This window comes from Labrus mixtus, chromosome 4 (assembly GCF_963584025.1).
Source record: "Labrus mixtus chromosome 4, fLabMix1.1, whole genome shotgun sequence".
Lineage (NCBI taxonomy): Eukaryota > Metazoa > Chordata > Actinopteri > Labriformes > Labridae > Labrus > Labrus mixtus.
This window is the reverse complement of record NC_083615.1, coordinates 1216662-1237316: the sequence shown is the minus strand read 5'-3', so window position 1 is coordinate 1237316 and position 20655 is coordinate 1216662. Positions and strand designations below refer to the sequence as shown.

The 20655-nt window shown below is 41.7% G+C and overlaps 2 protein-coding genes across 14 annotated transcripts in view; both read left to right on the top strand.

The window, feature by feature from the left end:
• Window positions 1-20655, top strand: part of LOC132973511 (NACHT, LRR and PYD domains-containing protein 14-like) — a 273451-nt gene that overhangs the window by 131555 nt on the left and 121241 nt on the right. The window lies entirely within an intron of this gene.
• On the top strand, window positions 1745-18738 carry LOC132973522 (uncharacterized). Of its 3 annotated transcripts, none has more exons than XM_061037034.1 (4): window positions 1745-1874; window positions 3644-3756; window positions 3840-4160; window positions 5368-5665. In XM_061037034.1, the coding sequence occupies exons 2-4, from the start codon at window positions 3665-3667 to the stop codon at window positions 5648-5650; spliced, it is 696 nt and encodes a 231-aa protein (XP_060893017.1). In that variant the 5' UTR covers window positions 1745-1874; window positions 3644-3664; the 3' UTR covers window positions 5651-5665. The 3 variants fall into 3 exon arrangements, 2 of the variants coding, with proteins under 2 accessions (XP_060893017.1, XP_060893018.1); XM_061037035.1 differs by lacking the exon at window positions 1745-1874 and adding an exon at window positions 3259-3455; XR_009673008.1 differs by lacking the exons at window positions 3644-3756; window positions 5368-5665 and adding an exon at window positions 18604-18738 and having other exon boundaries at window positions 1770-1874.

Genomic DNA, 20655 nt, shown 5'->3' with positions numbered 1-20655 from the left:
AGACGGGAGAGAGGAGAGAGATACGAGACGGGAGAGAGGAGAGAGATACGAGACGGGAGAGAGGAGACGGGAGAGAGGAGAGAGAGATACGAGACGGGAGAGAGGAGAGAGAGACATGAGACGGGAGAGAGGAGAGAGAGATGAGACGGGAGAGAGGAGAGAGGAGAGAGAGACATGAGACGGGAGAAAGGAGAGAGATACGAGACGGGAGAGAGGAGAGAGAGATACGAGACGGGAGAGAGGAGAGAGTAACTGAAGTTGAGAAATGAACGACTCTTTTCAGTAAGTGATTCAGTTCAGTTCGGTCACCCAGATGATTCGTTCGCTTTAAACGAATCGTTCATGACCGACACATCACTAGAAGGATCGACAGAAATCAAGAAGGAACAAAGAAACAAAAAAACTTTACATTTCAAGCTTTTCCGTGAGAGAATACAGGAACACGTTTAGTCTAATGCGTGCAATGTATGTGTGGTTGTAAACAGCTATTGGGAACGGAAGATAAAATAGGTATCAGTAAGAAATTGCCGATCTATGAGACCCATCCAAAAGGCCGATCTATTCACTTCAGTTATATGCTATTCTGTGTTTAAGGCAAATGTGCACACTACAGGTTTGCACTGGTATTCTGTGCACTTTGGTAGGTGGAGCAAACATAAAATGGAGGAAGCTAACAACAATTTCTTCAAGAAACAATGGCCTTTGACTGTAGAAGCAGCATGGTCAGTTGGTGTAACTGGTTTGCATCAATTGGTGTAACCAGTATTTCTCATAAACATATAATAAAATACAGGACAATTAAAGTGGAATAAAAGTAGTCCTCTATTGCAGTGAAATAACATGGTTTTTTAACAATTTTTACATAATTTGCCAAAAATTAATTAGAAAACAGAGGTGTCCCGCTCACTATTGAAAAAGGGCATAACTTATACAGTTAGGGATAATCCTCATAAAATCTAATTTCTTGTGCTATTTTAAAATGAAGTAATTACAAATATGAGTACACTTACACTCACATACTCTAGATGTATAAAATATTCAATATTCTTAATTTTTCAGTGGTTACACCACTTGACATTTTTATGTCCATTCTGTCTTACCTTTTGAAAAAAATGGTGTAAATGTAATTTTAAAAAACACAAAACCAACATGAATACAAATCTCACATTTTAATGAACCTGATGCATGCTTTCAAAGATTAAAAGATTTTTGAATTGGTCATCTGAACAACCCTTATTTTTAATGTTTCTAACATCTAATAGACAATTAAAAAGTTATCTGTCACAATTAAATATTGACACGTTATGACCTGTTTCTGTCTGAAAGTCTGTGAAATAAAACATACATAAAATGTATTTTAAAAGACTGAAATGACTTCCTGTTTGTGCCCACCTGAACAACTTTAACACTGACTTCTTTTCACTCAGATACTGAATTGGGATATAATGCCAGTGTATTTATTTTACACCATGAAGATACATTTTCCTCTGATCCATGGATCACATGTTGCCCGGTACCATGCGGGGTGATCTGAACAGATCATGGATCATCTCGGAACTGTTTCTCCACACGTCTGACATCCACAACATTGCTGAAGGTAGGTGATCCCAGCTTACTTTTTTAAGTTTTCTGACTGACTATCTCAACCTAGTTAGCTTGAATTAATGCATTTTACTGTGAGCTCAGCAGAGAGGTCATGAAGAAACCTGAACTGATGATGGTTAACCATTCATTTCATTTCTAGTAACAAGGGGAGGAGAAACTCTGAGCTGATATGGGTTTCCAATAAAACAATAAAACTGAAAGTTTCTGTCAGTCGGAGCTAAGACTCCATTTTGAGTCGACAGAGCAGAAGGACAAACATCTGAGACGGGGTGAGTTTAATTCAACATTAATATGACTTTACTGTTAAAACCTCTGGTTAATATTGAGTAATACACTTTGAATAGGAAAGCGAAGGAAACGGATCAGATACAGTACGGGATCAGCTCTGTGAATGTGGAGTACTTGTTGTTTCTCAGCTTTTGTTTGAAAAGTAAAGTCAAGTAAAAGTTGTGTAGCTAAAAATCTAAATCGTCCTTAATCAGAGATGTTTGTCATGACTCCTGCGGTCTAAACTAGCAGTCAGCGTTACTGGTTTTCTCTCAGGTTAAATAAAGTCCTGAGGACGACAGTGCTTATGTTCCACAGTATTTAATTTTCTAAGCTAGATATTCTCCACTTCCTCAAAGTAGATATTAAAAAATCATGCATCCTAATAAAATGTAATCACTAAATACAGCCTCAATAAAACATCTATCTGAGCAAAGGTCGGTTTAATGACAGGGTTTGATCCCTACAGGCATGAAGGACTTTGTTTTATATCCCTCTAGATATCAAACTGTTGGTCCAAAGGTCATGATTTCTGTTAAATATTAACATTTTGCTTTAATGTTTGAGGTTTGAGGTTCAAGACCTTGTTATTGTCATTATTCAGTGCAGGATTGAAGAGACACAGGAAGGATAATTGAAAGACATCTATATTAAATCCTAAAACTAGACCAGGGTCAAATACCAAGCAGGGAGTCACATCAGACGGACAAATAAGATGAAGATACAAACAAGCTGCACTGATGTGTTGGATCAGGTACTAAAGGAGACGGGAAGAGAGGCAGAGTCACATTAAGGATCACTTCAGGGGGCGTTGGTATCCAAGTGGTTATTGCACACGCCCAATTAATCCAACCTGTGGTTCTTTATTTTTGGAGAGGAGCCGAGTGTATGTTGTGAGCTTAAATGACTTCAATGTAGATATCTGACAGTTTCAAGTGAAGGTAATGTCACCTCTCTAGCCTTTTAGAAGTGTTCCCAAATGGTAAAAGAATTTGTAGGCTGTACCAGCTAACAGAATATAACAGGACCGTTAACATGAAAAGTTTGTCAGCCATTTGTGTTCTGTTGCTGTTGTCTGACCTCGGCCCAATAAATTCTAAGATAACCCACTGTCTGTTCCACCGTTTCATCATTGGACATTTACAGCAGAAACATCATGGCGTCATGATGTTCTTACATGCTTTTATATTTTGGTATCTTTTTCTCTATATGGGTAATGTGCAGTATATGTTGTGTTTTATACATGGGTCTCTACTTTTCTGTTGACATGTCAATGTGTTCTTCTATTGTTTTTATGGATTCTACTGTGAGGCCGCTGAATGTGTGCAGCACTTTGAGCCCAAGACAAATGTCTGAAGTTATAGTATTTACAGCTGCTCCTTTGACCCCAAATCAACGCCACAGCGCTCTTCTTTTCATCATGTTGGACTTGAGACAGCGAGGCGTCAGTTTAAACACACCTGAAGCTGGTTGACCCGCTGTTAAAGAGATGCTAGTCTGTGCTCTGTTAATCATGTTACACCAAGCAAAGCCATTCCAGCATATAGAGCACCATTGTGACCCTCGCTCTGCCACTGTGGTCGGTAGGTTGAGCAAATTCACCCGCCACTGCAAAAAGACACCCGTATGTGACGAGTGCTGATTTCCAACCCTGTTTTATACAGTTCTAGTTGTACAAATGTCCTAAAGGTCATGGTTGCTGTTAAATACTAACATGTTAGTTTAATGTTTAAAGTTTCAGACTCAATGTCTTGTTATTGACATTATTCAGGGCAGATCAGACGGACAAATCATGTTAGGATCAAAACAAACTGCACTGAGGTGCTGCATCAGGTACTTAGGCAGACAGGAAGGAAGAGAAAATCTAATTAAGGATCACATCAGGTAATGAGATGTGGACACTTGACCATTTCTGTCTTTCACATTTTTCCTGCTTGTGTCTCATCTGTTTGTTATTTTGTCCTCAGGTTGTTTTACCTGCATGAACGTCTTTTATTGTCCTCTGATCAATCTGGAGATCAGAAGATGAGTGATCGAGGAGACAAAGAGGAGGACAGAGCAGAGTCTCCTCTGTCCAGCTGTCTCTCTATGAAGAGTGACTGGTCTAAAGGTCAACCTCTACTCTTCAGTAATGAACCAGGACCCTCAGATCAGAAGATGAGTGATCGAGGAGACAAAGAGGAGAACAGAGCAGAGTCTCCTCTGTCCAGCTGTCTCTCTATGAAGAGTGACTGGTCTAAAGGTCAACCTCTACTCTTCAGTAATGAACCAGGACCCTCAGATCCACAGTAAGAGAACTTTTTTTAATCACCAAACTGTCAAGCTAAAAAAAGAGTCCTGAACACCATAATGTGTTGATTTTCTTGGTTTTAATCATCAACCTGCACACAGTGATCATACAGAGAAAGTCACTGAACTCATAACAACATACTAAGGATTATATATATGTATTATATGTTTATAGATAAGATAATATGATTTCAGTATTGACTCTTTGGTTGTGTATCTCGTCGTCTTCTCTGTGATTCTGCAGGAAGAAGTCTTTTAAACTGATCCTGAAGTTTAGTGAGATCTGCTGTGATCGTTTTCTTTCAATCATTTTTTCTGTTGTGTCCACTCTTTGTTTGTCTTTTTTTATTTTTTTATCATGACTACACAATGAGATCTTTTTTTTTTTTACTGAAGTACCGTAAAATCCAGTGTAAGATGCACTTTTAATACCTGTGTTTTTTTATCTTAAAAGTTGTCTGGGTCTTATACAAAGGTGCATCTAATATACCAGTATAACATGTTGACACATGAGCCATCATTACCGCGGGTGCAGAAGTCACCATCACTGTGTGCGACTGGACGCGATTAAAAAACCATCCCCGTTCATTGGGCCTGATTTACTAAAGGTTTGTGTGTCTTAAAACGTGTGCAAACTTGATACCACCAGCTAAAAATGTGTTAACTGATCTACTAACGGTGCGCTGTGAGGATTGAATCTTTCATATGAGCAAAACAACACGCATTGTCCATTTAGTACGTTTGACTTAATGAATATTCAATATGGGGCGTTTCTGTCCTAGAAAGGAGAAAATGTAAATAAGTTAAGTTAGTACACGCATTGTGATTTACCAAGCCTGACAAAAACTGAGGTGATTGTGACGGTGTCTGTATTTAACACCTTTGAAAAGAACGTGCTAACCCAGGAGACCAGTGTTACACACAACAGACTGCTGTTATTGAAGTTAGGAGGAGACATAGGCACAATCAAAGAAGGCACACAGATCATGTTATTCCCCACACATGTTAATAAGTTTGGAATGACAGCAGGAAACACCATGATTAAACTATATTGTTGCCTATTTAAACAAAACTGAACATTCACAGCCTCTGCATTCTAAAGAATTTCAACATTGATGTTTATTTCTTCCTATTTCCCTCTTCTCACCAACATTTTATTTTAAACTTGGGATTTCTTTTTTCTCGGGCTGTGCGTCTCTCCCCCAGCTCGTGCGCTCCTCTCCATAGTGCGCTCGTCTCCTCCCTCTACAGCCCGCTGCTGCTACGCTTCGATGGGGGGACCTCACCACTGCTTGTACCCCCGTCTTCGATACCTCTTTCCAGAGCATTTATGTCCGATCAGACACAGCGCTGGCCAGCTGTCTGGTGCTCAACAATGTGCCGAGTGTCGCGCCTGACACAGCTCACACCTCCTGCACAATGTATGACAATTCATCTTCAAAAGATGAAGAAAAGAGAGGCCCTGTTTAATGCCCAGGTTTTCTTATAAGCCAAATTGTCTTTTTGTAATATTCAGTTTTATCTGCTAGAACTCAAAAATACTGTCCGTTCATTTACCTCTTCCACTGATACCTATTTTGCGCTTGCAGTCGTCCTGCTTTCCGTCCAAACTCTCCATGACGTAAACCAGTAGAACACACAAAAGCCTAACTTAAATAGTACCGCCTCCACAAGGTTTGCACCTGGTGTCATTCACGCACATTTTCTTCGATCACCTCAATTTTTTTGGAGTGAACACACAGTTTAGTCCTCTTTACTTGGGACCTTAGTAAATCAGGCCCTCAGTGTATTAAGAGCTGATTGCACGCTGTTCTGGGAAAGACAGCGACACAGACCAGTCTGGCTGCGCTACTTTTTCAAAACTTTTCCCTCAAGAGGTCATAATAATTAATTTACAGAAAACTGTAGGATATTGTTCCATAAATAATCCTTGTTGAACGCTCTTTTGATTGAAAGAGTCCTTTATTAAAGTTAAAGAGAAACAAGCGGAGTCGGGCAAAGAGCTCGCAAGCTAGGGGTCTCTGCTTCACAACTTTCCCTGCAGGCTGAGAGCTCGACTACCGTACTGTAGCTGGTAGGAGAGCAGACTCCACAAAGAGAAAACTGACAGAGCGACAGAGCTGAACAGTAACTGCAGGTTTTGGACTTCGCTGAACACAATAAAAACTGTCACGCAGGAAGACAGTGTAAACTTTATTTTCTCTCTGAGAGACCTTCAAAAACACAGCGTGTCTTATGCTCAGTGTACAGGTCACGACACGGCTCCTGCACATGCTCAGTGTGTAGGTCATGACACAGCTCCTGCACATGCTCAGTGTGTAGGTCATGACACAGCTCCTGCACATGCTCAGTGTGTAGGTCATGACACAGCTCCTGCACATGCTCAGTGTGTAGGTCATGACACAGCTCCTGCACATGCTCAGTGTGCAGGTCATGACCAAGGGGCAACCTCCGGTCTCGGAAAATGAAGTCAATGCGGAAGTACAAAAAACTGCAGTTCCTCGAGGTTCTGCTTGAGGCTGGCTGCAGAAGCGCCGGAAGTGCCATAAGCCCACAGCCAAAAAAGCCCGTTTTTACCACAGGAATCAACATGTTTACAGCCTGGTTACGAAAAACGAGATATATCTGATAAGTTGACGCTAATCCGGCTCTATCTTTGGATGTTGACTAAAATGTAACCAAAAGATTTGATTATATTTTGCTTATGTTGTTATATGTTCTACAACGTGCAGTTTCTTGCAGCTTGACGCTCGTTTAGTTCTGTCTGTTTTCTCTTTGTGGAGTTTACGCTCCTACTAGCTACAGTACGGTTGTTGAGCTCTCAGCCTGCAGGTAAAGTTGTGAGGCACAGACTCCTAGCTTGCGAGTCGCGCTACCTAACTCCGCTGGTCACTCTTTAACTTTAATATAGGACTCTTTAAATCAAAAGAGCACTCCAAAAGGTTTATTTACGGAACAATATACCACTGTTTTCTGTAAATGTATGATTATGACCTCGTGAGTGAGAAAAGATGTGGAAAAAGTCACGCAGCCAGCCTGGTCTGTGGTGCTGTCTCACTCAGCTTTCAATACACAATGAATGGGGATGGGTTTTTAATCATGTCAGGTTGCAGTGATAGGGGCTGCTGCCCCCGCTGTAATGACGTCACGTTTCAGTATTTTATACTGGTGTATTGGTCGCACCGGTGTATGAGACGCAGCCAACTTTTAAGACGAAAAAATATGTATTAAAAGTGCGTCTTATACACCGGATTTTACGGTATATGTTGTTTAACTTTCTGTGGAAAAACAAAATACATTATGTTAAAAAGAACGTGACAATAAACACGAGTCAGTGTGGGGGCTTGAACTTTTTAGACTTCACAGCTCTTAACATTCAAAGTGAACAGGCTGAGACATTTTTAAATAACCCAACATCTCTATATAAGATATTAAAAAATAATGCATCCTAATAAAATGTAATCACTAAATACAGCCTCAATAAAACATCTATCTGAGCAAAGGTCGGTTTAATGACAGGGTTTGATCCCTACAGGCATGAAGGACTTTGTTTTATATCCCTCTAGATATAAAACTGTTGGTCCAAAGGTCATGATTTCTGTTAAATATTAACATTTTGCTTTAATGTTTGAGGTTTGAGGTTCAAGACCTTGTTATTGTGATTATTCAGTGCAGGATTGAAGAGACACAGGAAGGATAATTGAAAGACATTTATATTAAATCCTAAAACTAGACCAGGGTCAAATATCAAGCAGGGAGTCACATCAGACGGACAAATAAGATGAAGATACAAACAAGCTGCACTAATGTGTTGGATCAGGTACTAAAGGAGACGGGAAGAGAGGCAGAGTCACATTAAGGATCACTTCAGGGGGCGTTGGTATCCAAGTGGTTATTGCACATGCCCAATTAATCCAACCTGTGGTTCTTTCCCACATCTCATTCCCCACTCTCTCTCTACCTGCTTTCTGAATCTCCAATAAAGACATAAAAAGACCACAGTAAGGACCACCGCCCAGGAAGCTGAACTACATTAGTTTTGTATTTCAGCTGGATGTCAGCGTGGTACTGTAATCTCTGTTCAGTTTAAATCTAAGCCTGCTGTACGGGTTGTGCCTGTTAGTATTTATTTTCACATAATCATTCACTTGAATCATTTTGTGGATATATCATTTTAAATCTGTCGACCATCTAAGGGTCATTGGTTTAGGTCTGTGTGGATGTAACAGTTTGTGTAAGACTCTCATAGCAGCAGATCTATTTTTGGAGAGGAGCCGAGTGTATGTTGTGAGCTTAAATGACTTCAATGTAGATATCTGACAGTTTCAAGTGAAGGTAATGTCACCTCTCTAGCCTTTTAGAAGTGTTCCCAAATGGTAAAAGAATTTGTAGGCTGTACCAGCTAACAGAATATAACAGGACCGTTAACATGAAAAGTTTGTCAGCCATTTGTGTTCTGTTGCTGTTGTCTGACCTCGGCCCAATAAATTCTAAGATAAGCCACTGTCTGTTTCACCGTTTCATCATTGGACATTTACAGCAGAAACATCATGGCGTCATGATGTTCTTACATGCTTTTATATTTTGATATCTTTTTCTCTATATGGGTAATGTGCAGTATATGTTGTGTTTTATACATGGGTCTCTACTTTTCTGTTGACATGTCGATGTGTTTTTCTATTGTTTTTATGGATTCTACTGTGAGGCCGCTGAATGTGTGCAGCACTTTGAGCCCAAGACAAATGTCTGAAGTTATAGTATTTACAGCTGCTCCTTTGAGCCCAAATCAACGCCACAGCGCTCTTCTTTTCATCATGTTGGACTTGAGACAGCGAGGCGTCAGTTTAAACACACCTGAAGCTGGTTGACCCGCTGTTAAAGAGATGCTAGTCTGTGCTCTGTTAATCATGTTACACCAAGCAAAGCCATTCCAGCATATAGAGCACCATTGTGACCCTCGCTCTGCCACTGTGGTCGGTAGGTTGAGCAAATTCACCCGCCACTGCAAAAAGACACCCGTATGTGACGAGTGCTGATTTCCAACCCTGTTTTATACAGTTCTAGTTGTACAAATGTCCTAAAGGTCATGGTTGCTGTTAAATACTAACATGTTAGTTTAAAGTTTAAGACTCAATGTCTTGTTATTGGAATTATTCAGGGCAGATCAGACGGACAAATCATGTTAGGATCAAAACAAACTGCACTGAGGTGCTGCATCAGGTACTTAGGCAGACAGGAAGGAAGAGAAAATCTAATTAAGGATCACATCAGGTAATGAGATGTGGACACTTGACCATTTCTGTCTTTCACATTTTTCCTGCTTGTATCTCACCTGTTTGTTATTTTGTCCTCAGGTTGTTTTACCTGCATGAACATCTTTTATTGTCCTCTGATCAATCTGGAGATCAGAAGATGAGTGATCGAGGAGACAAAGAGGAGGACAGAGCAGAGTCTCCTCTGTCCAGCTGTCTCTCTATGAAGAGTGACCGGTCTAAAGATCTTCCTGTAGACTTCAGTAATGAACCAGGACCCTCAGATCAGAAGATGAGTGATCGAGGAGACAAAGAGGAGGACAGAGCAGAGACTCCTCTGTCCAGCTGTCTCTCTATGAAGAGTGACCGGTCTAAACGTCTTCCTCCACTCTTCAGTAATGAACCAGGACCCTCAGATCCACAGTAAGAGAACTTTTTTTAATCACCAAACTGTCAAGCTAAAAAAAGAGTCCTGAACACCATAATGTGTTGATTTTCTTGTTTTTAATCATCAACCCTCACACAGTGATCATACAGAGAAAGTCACTGAACTCATAACAACATACTAAGGATTATATATATGTATTATATGTTTATAGATAAGATAATATGATTTCAGTATTGACTCTTTGGTTGTGTATCTCGTCGTCTTCTCTGTGATTCTGCAGGAAGAAGTCTTTTAAACTGATCCTGAAGTTTAGTGAGATCTGCTGTGATCGTTTTCTTTGAATCATTTTTTCTGTTGTGTCCACTCTTTGTTTGTCTTTTTTTATTTTTTTATCATGACTACACAATGAGATCTTTTTTTAAGTACCGTAAAATCCGGTGTAAGATGCACTTTTAATACTTTTTTTTTTAATCTTAAAAGTTGTCTGGGTCTTATACAAAGGTGCATCTAATATATCAGTATAACATGTTGACACACGAGCCATCATTACCGCGGGTGCAGAAGTCACCATCACTGTGTGCGACCGGACGCGATTAAAAAACCATCCCCGTTCATTGGGCCTGATTTACTAAAGGTTTGTGTGTCTTAAAACGTGTGCAAACTTGATACCACCAGCTAAAAATGTGTTAACTGATCTACTAACGGTGCGCTGTGAGGATTGAATCTTTCATATGAGCAAAACAACACGCATTGTCCATTTAGTACGTTTGACTTAATGAATATTCAATATGGGGCGTTTCTGCCCTAGAAAGGAGAAAATGTAAATAAGTTAAGTTAGTACACGCATTGTGATTTACCAAGCCTGACAAAAACTGAGGTGATTGTGACGGTGTCTGAATTTAACACCTTTGAAAAGAACATGCTAACCCAGGAGACCAGTGTTACACACAACAGACTGCTGTTATTGAAGTTAGGAGGAGACATAGGCACAATCAAAGAAGGCATACAGATCACGTTATTCCCCACACATGTTAATAAGTTTGGAATGACAGCAGGAAACACCATGATTAAACTATATTGTTGCCTATTTAAACAAAACTGAACATTCACAGCCTCTGCATTCTAAAGAATTTCAACATTGATGTTTATTTCTTCCTATTTCCCTCTTCTCACCAACATTTTATTTTAAACTTGGATTTCTTTTTTCTCGGGCTGTGCGTCTCTCCCCCAGCTCGTGCGCTCCTCTCCATAGTGCGCTCGTCTCCTCCCTCTACAGCCCGCTGCTGCTGGATGGGGGGACCTCACCACTGCTTGTACCCCCGTCTTCGATACCTCTTTCCAGAGCATTTATGTACGATCAGACACAGCGCTGGCCAGCTGTCTGGTGCACAACAATGTGCCGAGTGTCGCGCCTGAGCGCCACAGAGGACACAGCTCACACCTCCTGCACAATGTATGACAATTCATCTTCAAAAAATGAAGAAAAGAGAGGCCCTGTTTAATGCCCAGGTTTTCTTATAAGCCAAATTGTCTTTTTGTAATATTCAGTTTTATCTGCTAGAACTCAAAAATACTGTATGTTCATTTGCCTCTTCCACTGATACCTATTTTGCGCTTGCAGTCGTCCTGCTTTCTATCCAAACTCTCCATGACATAAACCAGTAGAACACACAAAAGTCTAACTTAAATAGTACCGCCTCCACAAGGTTTGCACCTGGTGTCATTCACGCAAATTTTCTGAGTAGATCACCCGAAAATCACACACTCACCAAACGTGCAATTTTTTTGGAGTGAACACACAGTTTAGTCCTCTTTACTTGGGACCTTAGTAAATCAGGCCCTCAGTGTAATAAGAGCTGATTGCACGCTGTTCTGGGAAAGACAGCGACACAGACCAGTCTGGCTGCGCTACTTTTTCAAAACTTTTCCCTCAAGAGGTCTGTTGGGCCACGCAGGCTTAGGACAGTCAAACCATGGACTTGGGCCTTTGAGTTATTTACAAGAGGCCCAAAAGGACTCTTTATCCCAGAATCCCCTGCGGTACTTCACACCTACGTGTGACGTAAAGGGGGGGCCGGAAGCTGAGGTAAACCCACAGGCAGCTCCAGTCTTTAAAAGCAATCACCAGGCATTGCTTCCTTCTCTTCAAGTGTGGTCTGCCGACACCAGAGGATACCCTCTCCAACAAGATGGACTCCAGCATTCGAGACAAAGCCTTTCCTCCTCTTGGCTTACATAGGTTAAACTCCAGAGCTGATCTCCTAGCTCAGTATAGGTAGCTCTTCACATGCTGAATTCAAGCATCAGAGGATTCAGCTGACTACTTCCATGGCATATTTTTAGGAGTTTTGGGCGCAATCAGATGCTATCAGGTTCGAGCAAAAAGAAGAGTTTCTTTCCTTTGATTTTTCGTAAGACGTCATTGAACGCAACTGGACAGGAGCGCTGAAGGAAGCCCACTGATCCCTGAATCCACAAGGACACATAAAGAACTCGGCTCCTGCAACCAGAAGACCCTATAGAGCAACGCTCGGGTCGAAGATCTGAATCCCGCTACCCTCTTCCTACATCTGCCACGAAGGAACCCTGCCTGAATCTGATGATTCAACATTCAATAGAGTGACGATCTAACCAGCTTTGCAACGATCACCAGGAGTTACCCCAAGTAAGAGCTTTGGTCTGGGCAGAAATAGTTTCAGAAATAGTTATGTTTCTTTTATAACCACTGATAATTATGCATCATTGTTGACGAGACGTCACATTCTGTTTATTATCTGTTGTAAGCTGCTGCATTTGTTTTATTGTGATGAACTGCTGTGTTCACCTGTGTGTAATGCTATGTTAGTTTACCTTCAGTCAACGGCTTTCACAATCAGAAAGACCAGTGTACCCGCCGTTGAATCAAAGTCCGGCCACTGGCTTTCTGGTGTTTAAGTAACAGTTACTGAACTCAGCTCAGAGAGCTCAAAACTATTTCAAAAGGTAACCACACGGCTTCCTTTGTTGTCCACCATTTTGTCCACATGTGACGAAGTCACATGGTGCATTGTCTCCCTCCACCATCTTGTTTTTTCTCTCTCTCTCTCTCTCTCTCTCTCTCTCCTACACACATACACACACACACACACACACACACACATTTACACCTCATTCACAAGGTGTGCTTGATAATGTTTGTTGCTTAGATTGGTTTATGATAGTTATTTGTTTGATTAAGTTCATTGATTTTGGATTGATGTTGCTTTGTTTAAATAAATTCTGTTATAATTTAAGAGAGCAGTTGTTTGTGATTACTGGTGTATTTGCATTGTGATATAAGCTGGGTGCGAAGGCTTTGTGTACGGATTTCACGCCTTCAATTTATTAAATATAGTTATTAATTATTAATAATATTAGTAATTAAATAACTAATCTGAGACTGATTTGAGTGATATTTTGGTTATATTTCCCTGAGTACAGGGTGGTGCCCCAAAACGAGATTAAACATAGTTTGATGATATTTTATTTAGATTATTAATAATTAGAAATAATTATTAAAGAATATAACCAAATTTGACTTGATACAACCCCAACAAATGGTGCCCCGTGTGAGGCCTTCAATAAACCAGCTTTATTGCCCTGTAAATGCACAGTAATCCGAATTTTAATCCTAAAAGAGATTTTTCGTGAGGAAAAATTGTCTTTTCTTTTGAAGATTTACTTTTCTTGCTTGTTGTTTATTCAAAACGGACAACAAGCTGTGGCTTAGTTTGTGTTGTTGAACATAATGATGCAGCCAGGGCGACTTTTTTAATGAACTAGTTTGTTGCTTTAATCCAGAGTTTTATCATGAAGTAATTCTTCTCGGTATCAAGGTATTTGTTGTGAACATTCTCATTTTAAGCAAAGTAGACATCAAGTTGTGTTGTTGTGTTTTGGTGAGTTGAGTAGTTTTAATTTTTATGTGCTCTTTGTTGTTTGAGACAACAATTTAGGAATTTTTCTAGTTGAGAGTGTAACCTCATAATTGTTGCATAGCCAGCTGTCCGAGAGGTGTGAGTTCCTCCCATCCTTTGAGGACTTGAGGTGTGAATCCCCTCTCCTAGCTTCCAGGATAGACTGCAGTGATCAGTTGGGAAACCTAGATAAGATTTGCTCTGGTGTTGATCTAGCTTTGTTTAGCTTAGCAGCTTTCTTAACAGTAATCCACTGTGGTTCCATTTTATCACCTAAAATGTTTACCAAGACCCTAGGTAAGCCAGGAGCTGAGACTCCTTTTGGATCAGACGATGCAGCACTGCAAGAAACTGTTGCCGGTCTGACGCACCTCTCCTTAGAGGAGATAGCCGACCTAAATAGCTATTCAATTAGCATTTGTGATAAGAAGTTAAAGGAGCTCGTTGATCAGGCCAACCACCAAGCCAGGAAACCCCAAAGCATAATCCTGAATGTTCTTGGGCAACTCCTCCCTCTTTCCCAACGCAAGTCCTCCTGCAGCAAACCCGGCTGCAAGTAGAGAAAGAAGCCCTGCAGAACCACATCCAATCCCTGTTGGCAGAAAATAAATTTATTCGTCAGCAATTCAAAACTGCTGAGCAGGAAGTGCTGGATGTGTTTGACGTTATTCAGAAATTGGCATAGGTATGCATGGAGCAAGACATATTGTCAGAATATGGCTCTGATCTTGAACCAAGCCCCTCAAGAGATCAAACAACCCTGCTGAAAAAGCTCAATAAAGAACCGAGCAGCCAGGATAACCCAAGGACTAAGAAAATTAGTCTTGTCTTCCCTGCCATTCCTGGAAACAAAGACTTTGACTGTGGAGCCCCTCCCTTTGGGGAAACGCCCCAGTCCCCCAACAGCTGTGACACCTTTTCACACCTTCACAGGTTTGAATCACCACATAGGGAGGGGGGTGACTTCTCAGCCCCCAGAGGCAGAGATAACACCAACCCCCTCCTTCTACCTGTAAGTCCACACTGCATTGTCCACAGCTGAGAAGTTCTGAAACATCAGATGAATCGGATGGCTCCTGTCCACCCAGAGATCAAAGAATGCGCATAAGGCTCATTGAATCCCTGGCGAAGGATGTAGACCGGTTTGACCCAGGTAACCCACATTTCAGCATTGATGATTACCTCAGAGAGATCAACCTGCGCCTCTGTGATCTACCTGATGCATCCACATGAGAAAAACTCAAGCTGATCTGGAAGACAACTTCCAGGAGTGTCCATGACTTCATGACTACCCTCCTGCCTGAGATCAGAGACCAGTACTCAGCACTCTGCAACGCTTTGTGCAAAGGAATTCTCCACCTACACCGACCCTGTATCTGCCCCTCTTAGAGCCTTTAGTGTCTGGCACCAGAAGCACGAGGCACCCAAAGATTATTACCGGCGCCTAAAATCTGCATATTTCCAGGGACGTAATGCTCCAGGTTTGGAAGAGGACCAGACTTTCAAGTCCTTATTCCGGCACAATCTGCATGGCTGTGTGCGTTACGATGTCACCATGCATTGCCGAACACATCAGCTTGGTATGCCAGAAATCAAGAAATTTGCACAGATGGCTTGAGAAACATGCATACATCCAATGTTTGTTTGGAGACACAATAGTGACCTAGCACTAGAAGGCAACAAATTGCCTTATGCTATGAATAAATCTAAGAAACCGCATCACCGGCAGAATAGACAACAGAACCAGGGGGGTGAAGGAAGGAGCCAGCCACAGGGTAGTTCCCAACCTGAAGTACTGATAACCACCAGACCCGAACAGAACTCTCGGGATGGCCGAAGCCCCAGACAAAGGGGTAGGCATAACCGGAGTTCCCATGAACTTCCCAAGGATGCAGGTTCTGACAGGGGAATGGAGAACATGGTCCGGATGTGTGTGACAGAGGTGATTAGACAGTTGGAGGCCTCCAGCCCTTACAAAGAACAAGGTTCTGACTCCACAGTGGGGAGGGGGGAGTAGCCTCCACTGTAAAACCCACCAAAGTCACTCAGCATTAATGCTTTCTAGTCTCTGTTTTATGACCTGACATTGGTAGTGAGATATAATGCACATGTATATTTACACACCTACATGCCACATACACCATCCCACAGACTTACTCCTGCCCAGGCTAGGAGTTAGCCCACAAATCTACACCTGATACTCTTCTCTTTCTCTCCTCCTCTTGTCTGTTTGTTTCATTTGTTTTGTTAAAGAATGCACCTTGAGTGGCAAAGCTTTGCTAATGCCTGGTTATGTTTTATGCCTAGCTTTAGCAATAATTAGACAGTCTGCCCAGACTTTGCCTCAGTGTCTGCCCAGACCGAATGCCTCTCAAAATGTATGTACTGTTGCTCACTAACTATTTGAACGTTTGTCTCCTAACACATGGACTGTTGGCCCTATTTGCCCTAAAGACTGTGACCCGCAATCCCATTCTTCAGGACAAAGGGGGGATGTTGGGCCACGCAGGCTTAGGACAGTCAAACCATGGACTTGGGCCTTTGAGTTATTTACAAGAGGCCCAAAAGGACTCTTTATCCCAGAATCCCCTGCGGTACTTCACACCTACGTGTGACGTAAAGGGGGGGCCGGAAGCTGAGGTAAACCCACAGGCAGCTCCAGTCTTTAAAAGCAATCACCAGGCATTGCTTCCTTCTCTTCAAGTGTGGTCTGCCGACACCAGAGGATACCCTCTCCAACAAGATGGACTCCAGCATTCGAGACAAAGCCTTTCCTCCTCTTGGCTTACATAGGTTAAACTCCAGAGCTGATCTCCTAGCTCAGTATAGGTAGCTCTTCACATGCTGAATTCAAGCATCAGAGGATTCAGCTGACTACTTCCATGGCATATTTTTAGGAGTTTTGGGCGCAATCAGATGCTATCAGGTTCGAGCAAAAAGAAGAGTTTCTTTCCTTTGATTTTTCGTAAGACGTCATTGAACGCAACTGGACAGGAGCGCTGAAGGAAGCCCACTGATCCCTGAATCCACAAGGACACATAAAGAACTCGGCTCCTGCAACCAGAAGACCCTATAGAGCAACGCTCGGGTCGAAGATCTGAATCCCGCTACCCTCTTCCTACATCTGCCACGAAGGAACCCTGCCTGAATCTGATGATTCAACATTCAATAGAGTGACGATCTAACCAGCTTTGCAACGATCACCAGGAGTTACCCCAAGTAAGAGCTTTGGTCTGGGCAGAAATAGTTTCAGAAATAGTTATGTTTCTTTTATAACCACTGATAATTATGCATCATTGTTGACGAGACGTCACATTCTGTTTATTATCTGTTGTAAGCTGCTGCATTTGTTTTATTGTGATGAACTGCTGTGTTCACCTGTGTGTAATGCTATGTTAGTTTACCTTCAGTCAACGGCTTTCACAATCAGAAAGACCAGTGTACCCGCCGTTGAATCAAAGTCCGGCCACTGGCTTTCTGGTGTTTAAGTAACAGTTACTGAACTCAGCTCAGAGAGCTCAAAACTATTTCAAAAGGTAACCACACGGCTTCCTTTGTTGTCCACCATTTTGTCCACATGTGACGAAGTCACATGGTGCATTGTCTCCCTCCACCATCTTGTTTTCTCTCTCTCTCTCTCTCTCTCTCTCTCTCTCTCTCCTACACACATACACACACACACACACACACACACACATTTACACCTCATTCACAAGGTGTGCTTGATAATGTTTGTTGCTTAGATTGGTTTATGATAGTTATTTGTTTGATTTTGGATTGATGTTGCTTTGTTTAAATAAATTCTGTTATAATTTAAGAGAGCAGTTGTTTGTGATTACTGGTGTATTTGCATTGTGATATAAGCTGGGTGCGAAGGCTTTGTGTACGGATTTCACGCCTTCAATTTATTAAATATAGTTATTAATTATTAATAATATTAGTAATTAAATAACTAATCTGAGACTGAGTTGAGTGATATTTTGGTTATATTTCCCTGAGTACAGGGTGGTGCCCCAAAACGAGATTAAACATAGTTTGATGATATTTTATTTATATTATTAATAATTAGAAATAATTATTAAAGAATATAACCAAAGTTGACTTGATACAACCCCAACAGGTCATAATAATAAATTTACAGAAAACTGTAGGATATTGTTCCATAAATAAACCTTGTTGAACGCTCTTTTGATTGAAAGAGTCCTTTATTAAAGTTAAAGAGAAACAAGCGGAGTCGGGCAGAGAGCTCGCAAGCGAGGGGTCTCTGCTTCACAACTTTCCCTGCAGGCTGAGAGCTCGACTACCGTACTGTAGCTGGTAGGAGAGCAGACTCCACAAAGAGAAAACAGACTAAAAGGGTGACAGAGCTGAACAGTAACTGCAGGTTTTGGACTTCGCTGAACACAATAAAAACTTTCACGAGATATAGCTGATAAGTTGACGCTAATCCGGCTCTATCTTTGGATGTTGACTGAAATGTAACCAAAAGATTTGATTATATGTTGTTTAACTTTCTGTGGAAAAACAAAATACATTATGTTAAAAAGAACGTGACAATAAACACGAGTCAATGTGGGGACTTGAACTTTTTAGACTTCACAGCTCTTAACATTCAAAGTGAACAGGCTGAGACATTTTTAAATAACCCAACATCTCTATGGAATATGATTCCTAATTATGTTTTTTCTAAAGTTGGTGGCCTGGAATTTTATTACTGTGCAACTATAATATCAGTAAAATCCCGATCAAACTATCCAACTTCCATAAACAGATACTCTTGACTTGGTCTCTCATCTTGAAACATAACTTCTCTCCACACAGATATTACATCTGGAACACAGCTTTATGATTTCCCTTATCTCCACAGAATAACAAAGGGGTCTGTTTCTGTGGAGGAGCAGCTGTCCAGCTGTGCTTTGTGTCAGGGACTCCTAAGAGATCCAGTTTCTACCAGCTGTGGACACTGGTTCTGTAGACAGTGCCTCACCTCATACTGGGACCAGTCTACTTCCTCCTCCTGTCCACAGTGTGGAGAACGAGGACTGCAGATATCCAGTAAGTCCAGCACTGTAATAAGTAAGACTGAAGTCATTGTGTCTAAAAACAAGATAAAGCAGTTAGTATTTTCATTGATATATAGTTAAATGAAACATTTACATTTTATCTGATTCTTGCTGTCAGTTTATAGTCAGTATATTTTATTTCTCTTGTAGCAGCACACATTTATTACAGGGAGGTTTTTGTGTTATGCAGTTTGCTTAATGTGTAATAATAAAATTTTTGTATTTGGTCATTTTATAAATCCAGTCTCAGGATATGTTTCTTTTCTTTCAGTAGATAGAGATCTGCAGGAGGTTACAGATGAACTTAAGATCAGTCTGAGGAAGAGATGTGAACATGTGACTGAAGGAAGTGATGAAACAGGAAGTAGAACCCTCCTCAACAGGATCTACACTGAGCTCTACATCACAGAGGGACGGAGTGAAGAGGTGAACACCCAACATGAGGTGAGACAGCTTGAGACAGACTCTAAAAAGAAGACCCTCCATGAGACTCCAATCAAGTGTCAGGACATCTTTAAAGCCTTACCCGACCAACAGAACCAAAAGACAGAAGCTCAACCCGACCAACAGAACCAAAAGACAGAAGCTCAACCCGACCAACAGAACCAAAAGACAGAAGCTCAACCCGACCAACAGAAACCCATCAGAGTGATTCTGACAAACGGGGTCGCTGGTGTTGGAAAAACCTTCTCAGTGCAGAAGTTCTCTCTGGACTGGGCAGAGGGCTCAGAGAACCAAGACCTCAGTCTGGTGATCCTGCTTTCATTCAGGGAGCTGAACTTGATCAGAGATAAGCGGTACAGTCTTCTTGAGCTGCTCCGTGTTTTCCATCCAACATTACAGAAGGTCACAGCAGAGACGCTCGCTGTCTGTAAACTGTTGTTCATCTTTGACGGCCTGGATGAAAGCAGACCGTGGTTGGACTTCAAAAACAGGGAGGTTGTGTCTGATGTCACAAAGAAATCACCGTTAAACACACTGTTGACAAACCTCATCAAGGGGAATCTGCTCCCCTCAGCGCTCATCTGGATAACTTCTCGACCTGCAGCAGCCAATCAGATCCCTCCTTCATGTGTTGACAGGGTAACAGAAGTACGAGGCTTCACTGACGCCCAGAAAGAGGAGTACTTCAGGAAGAGGTTCAGTGATGATGAAGATCAGTCCAGCAGAATCATCTCACACATCAAGACATCCAGGAGCCTCCACATCATGTGTCTGATCCCGGTCTTCTGCTGGATCACTGCCACAGTTCTGGATCACATGATGAGCAGAGAGCAGAAAGGAGAGCTGCCCAAGACCCTGACTGACATGTACTCACACTTCCTGCTGGTTCAGACAAAGAGGAAGAAGAACAAGTATGATGAGGGACGTGAGACAAGTCTACATGAGCTGATGGAGGCCGACGGGGAAGTTCTTCTGAAGCTGGGGAGGCTGGCGTTTGAACATCTGGAGGATGGAAACATCATGTTCTATAAAGAAGACCTGGAGCGTTGTGGTCTTGATGTCACAGAGGCCTCGGTGTACTCAGGAGTTTGTACAGAGATCTTCAAAACAGAGTGTGTGATCTTCCAGAAAACAGTCTACTGCTTTGTTCATCTGAGCGTTCAGGAGTTCCTGGCTGCAGTCTACATGTTCCACTGTTTGACAAACAGGAACACAGGTGTAGTGAAGGCTTTCCTTAAAGACATCAACATCATTTTTCAAACTCCTGAAAGTGATGACTTATCCCTGGATGTCTTCCTGAGGAGTGCCATGGAGAAATCCTTGAAAAGTAAAAATGGTCACCTGGACCTTTTTGTTCGCTTCCTTCATGGCCTCTCTCTGGAGTCCAACCAGAGACTCTTAGGAGGCCTGTT

Bases quoted from the DNA above. Each gene is read 5' to 3' on its own strand.
- LOC132973522 (XM_061037034.1), top strand. From the start codon at position 3,665: ATGTTAGGATCAAAACAAACTGCACTGAGGTGCTGCATCAGGTACTTA. The intron at 3,757-3,839 runs GTAATGAGATGT...TTTTGTCCTCAG, and splicing joins CTAATTAAGGATCACATCAG to GTTGTTTTACCTGCATGAAC. The intron at 4,161-5,367 runs GTAAGAGAACTT...TCTCTCCCCCAG, and splicing joins CCAGGACCCTCAGATCCACA to CTCGTGCGCTCCTCTCCATA.